Source organism: Melanaphis sacchari, unplaced genomic scaffold, assembly GCF_002803265.2.
Source record: "Melanaphis sacchari strain LSU unplaced genomic scaffold, SCAv2.0 Contig178_pilon_pilon, whole genome shotgun sequence".
NCBI classification, from domain to species: domain Eukaryota; kingdom Metazoa; phylum Arthropoda; class Insecta; order Hemiptera; family Aphididae; genus Melanaphis; species Melanaphis sacchari.
Window position 1 is genome coordinate 287,821 of NW_020270843.1, and position 2,461 is coordinate 290,281.

Here is a 2,461-nt window from a genome sequence, read left to right on the forward strand (position 1 = left end):
TCCTATTGGATATAAAAAATTTAATTATAATTTAAGATATAAGTAAAATGGAACACTTTAAGTTCATGCAGTTAATATTTATTGAATAATAAGAAAAAAATGGTTTGAAAATAAATCATTATTATTCGATATCCTGACTTAAAATACTCATAAAAAATAACGGAGCTTTACGTTGTGTTATTTTTTTTTTTTTATTCCATTAAGTACAACAAATAAGTAATGAGGGGAATATTAAAATTTCAATCTTTTTGATCAAGAAAAAACATTAACATAAATCAAAAAAATCTAAAAAACTTTATTTGTTATTGGATTACTACAAACAAAATAAAAAACAAAATTAACTTTGTCAACAATTGGTTTAACATAAATACTATGATTTTCTTTTTTAAAAGTAATAAGATCTGTTTAAATCGCTAAGTATCCAATTTGTTACTAGAAACATTAAATAATATTAATAATATTATAGAATTTGTATTACTCCTGGTAATGATGTTATTACGTCTGACACACACAATGAAAAATAATACAAATCATTGTAAAACCAATCGATTCATCCATTTAGAATCTAAAACAACATTTATTTTAATATTTACCATAAACCTGCTTTCTTATTTAAACATCAATAAAGTCTTAACTCACGATTTATTCATTATAATATGTTTAGTGAATGTTTATGCAACCCGGACCTGTTATTTTATTTAAATTATGTATTTAGAATATACAACAATAACATACAATAACTTTTTTGCTTTAATATATTTAAACATGTATTATTATTTATTGAACATAGTACAAATGTCAAAATACTGAATTTAAATTATGAATGAATACATTACAATATTTTGTCATAAACCACGGATAAAAAATAATTAATAATATAATATAAATATATAAATAACTATATGTATATTTCAACAATATTGTTTATTATTTTTTTTTTTACATTAAATACACTTTTATTAAGGCGTTTGTCTAAAGCAACGCTATTGAAGAATATTTATGAAAAACAATTACTTGAGGACTATATAAATTATGAATATTCAAATAATTCATGTTTTAACAAAATATCAACACATTTTCAAGTAAGCTTTAACTTATTTGATCAATAATACAATAATGTAACCTAACCTACAAGGAATTTTAAGTTAAAAGATAAATTTCATTGTTTATTAAATTAAAATTTAAATCAAATTATTTTGACTAAACATAATATAAAGAGATTAATTTTTTGTGTGCCACCAAATTAAATAAAAAAAAAAAAAATTATCAGATTGATTTAAAGTTACTTAAGTTTGCTAAATAAAGAGCAAAATATAATTTATAACCAAACTAAGTTTTATGATATACATAAATATAATTAATAGTATAGATGTATCTAAATTATAGATTCTGAAAGTACAAAGAATAAACAACCCTCAAATATATGGCATGTATCTATTGCACAAAGAAGAATTGGAATTAGATTGTAATAGTAATAATGTGAGGGAAGAAACCTTGTTTCATGCAACATCCATAAGCAATGCAGAAAGCATTGCAAAAGACAATATTGATTGGCGAAAGACAACGCGAAGCAGATTTGGAGTTGGTGTTTGTTTTTCACCATGTACGCTTTATGCTAATAAACATGCTAAATTTAAAAAAGGTAAATAAACTATTCTCATTTAGAACATTCAAATGGTACATTGATTAATACATATTTCAATTGTTGAATTATTTTAGCCTTTATAATTGCTAAAGTACTAGTAAAAAATATTGAGGCAACAAGCATTAACTACTTTTTAGAAATACCGTCAAAAAACGACTGTGACACGACGCTAGGGAACGGAAATTATGTATATGTAAAATATGATGATAATACTTTTTATCCGGAATATATTGTTCATTATTCTTAAAATATAAAATTAAGAATTTATGTTTTGAATTTAAAAGTGGAACACATGCAGATATTTAAGTTTGATTTATAAAATCAAAACTATAAGTAAATTATTAAAAGAATATACATTAATGATTTTATTTAATTATAATTAAAAAATTTAATGTCTTAAAAAGTCCATCTTGTGGCTTTATTTTAGATGTACTGCATTTTAGGTTTATATATAACTTTAACTGTTTGTAGGCTTGAGAAACTTCTGAGTTCGACCCGAATAATCGTAAAATAAAACCCATATCGTTGAAGATAATAATTGTATAATAACCGTGACTCAAATTTTATTCTATTTTTAAATTTTACAAACAAAACGATGGTTATGAAAATTATTATTGTAATGTATCAAATTTACAATTTAAAATATTTGTACATCATTATTTCTGGTATGAATGATTCATTTAATTTTAATTTGATTTAAATAAAAAATACACACACAAGCAAATTTGTACCTAACACACGATGAATGTTCCTAATATAATTAAAAGTTAACTAATGAATATATGTATTCTGAAAATTTGAACTAACATACTATAT

At 22.1% G+C, this 2,461-nt stretch overlaps 1 protein-coding gene across 1 annotated transcript; it reads left to right on the forward strand.

Moving 5' to 3' along the window:
• Nucleotides 1–938: 938 nt before the first annotated feature.
• Nucleotides 939–1,892, forward strand: LOC112592519 (poly [ADP-ribose] polymerase 12-like; the record flags this gene model as incomplete). The annotated part of the gene is made up of 3 exons (XM_025336601.1): nucleotides 939–1,082; nucleotides 1,387–1,642; nucleotides 1,720–1,892. Coding segments are annotated over 3 exons (573 nt in total), but the record flags the coding sequence as incomplete, so codon positions are not given.
• Between the last annotated feature and the right edge of the window lie 569 nt (nucleotides 1,893–2,461).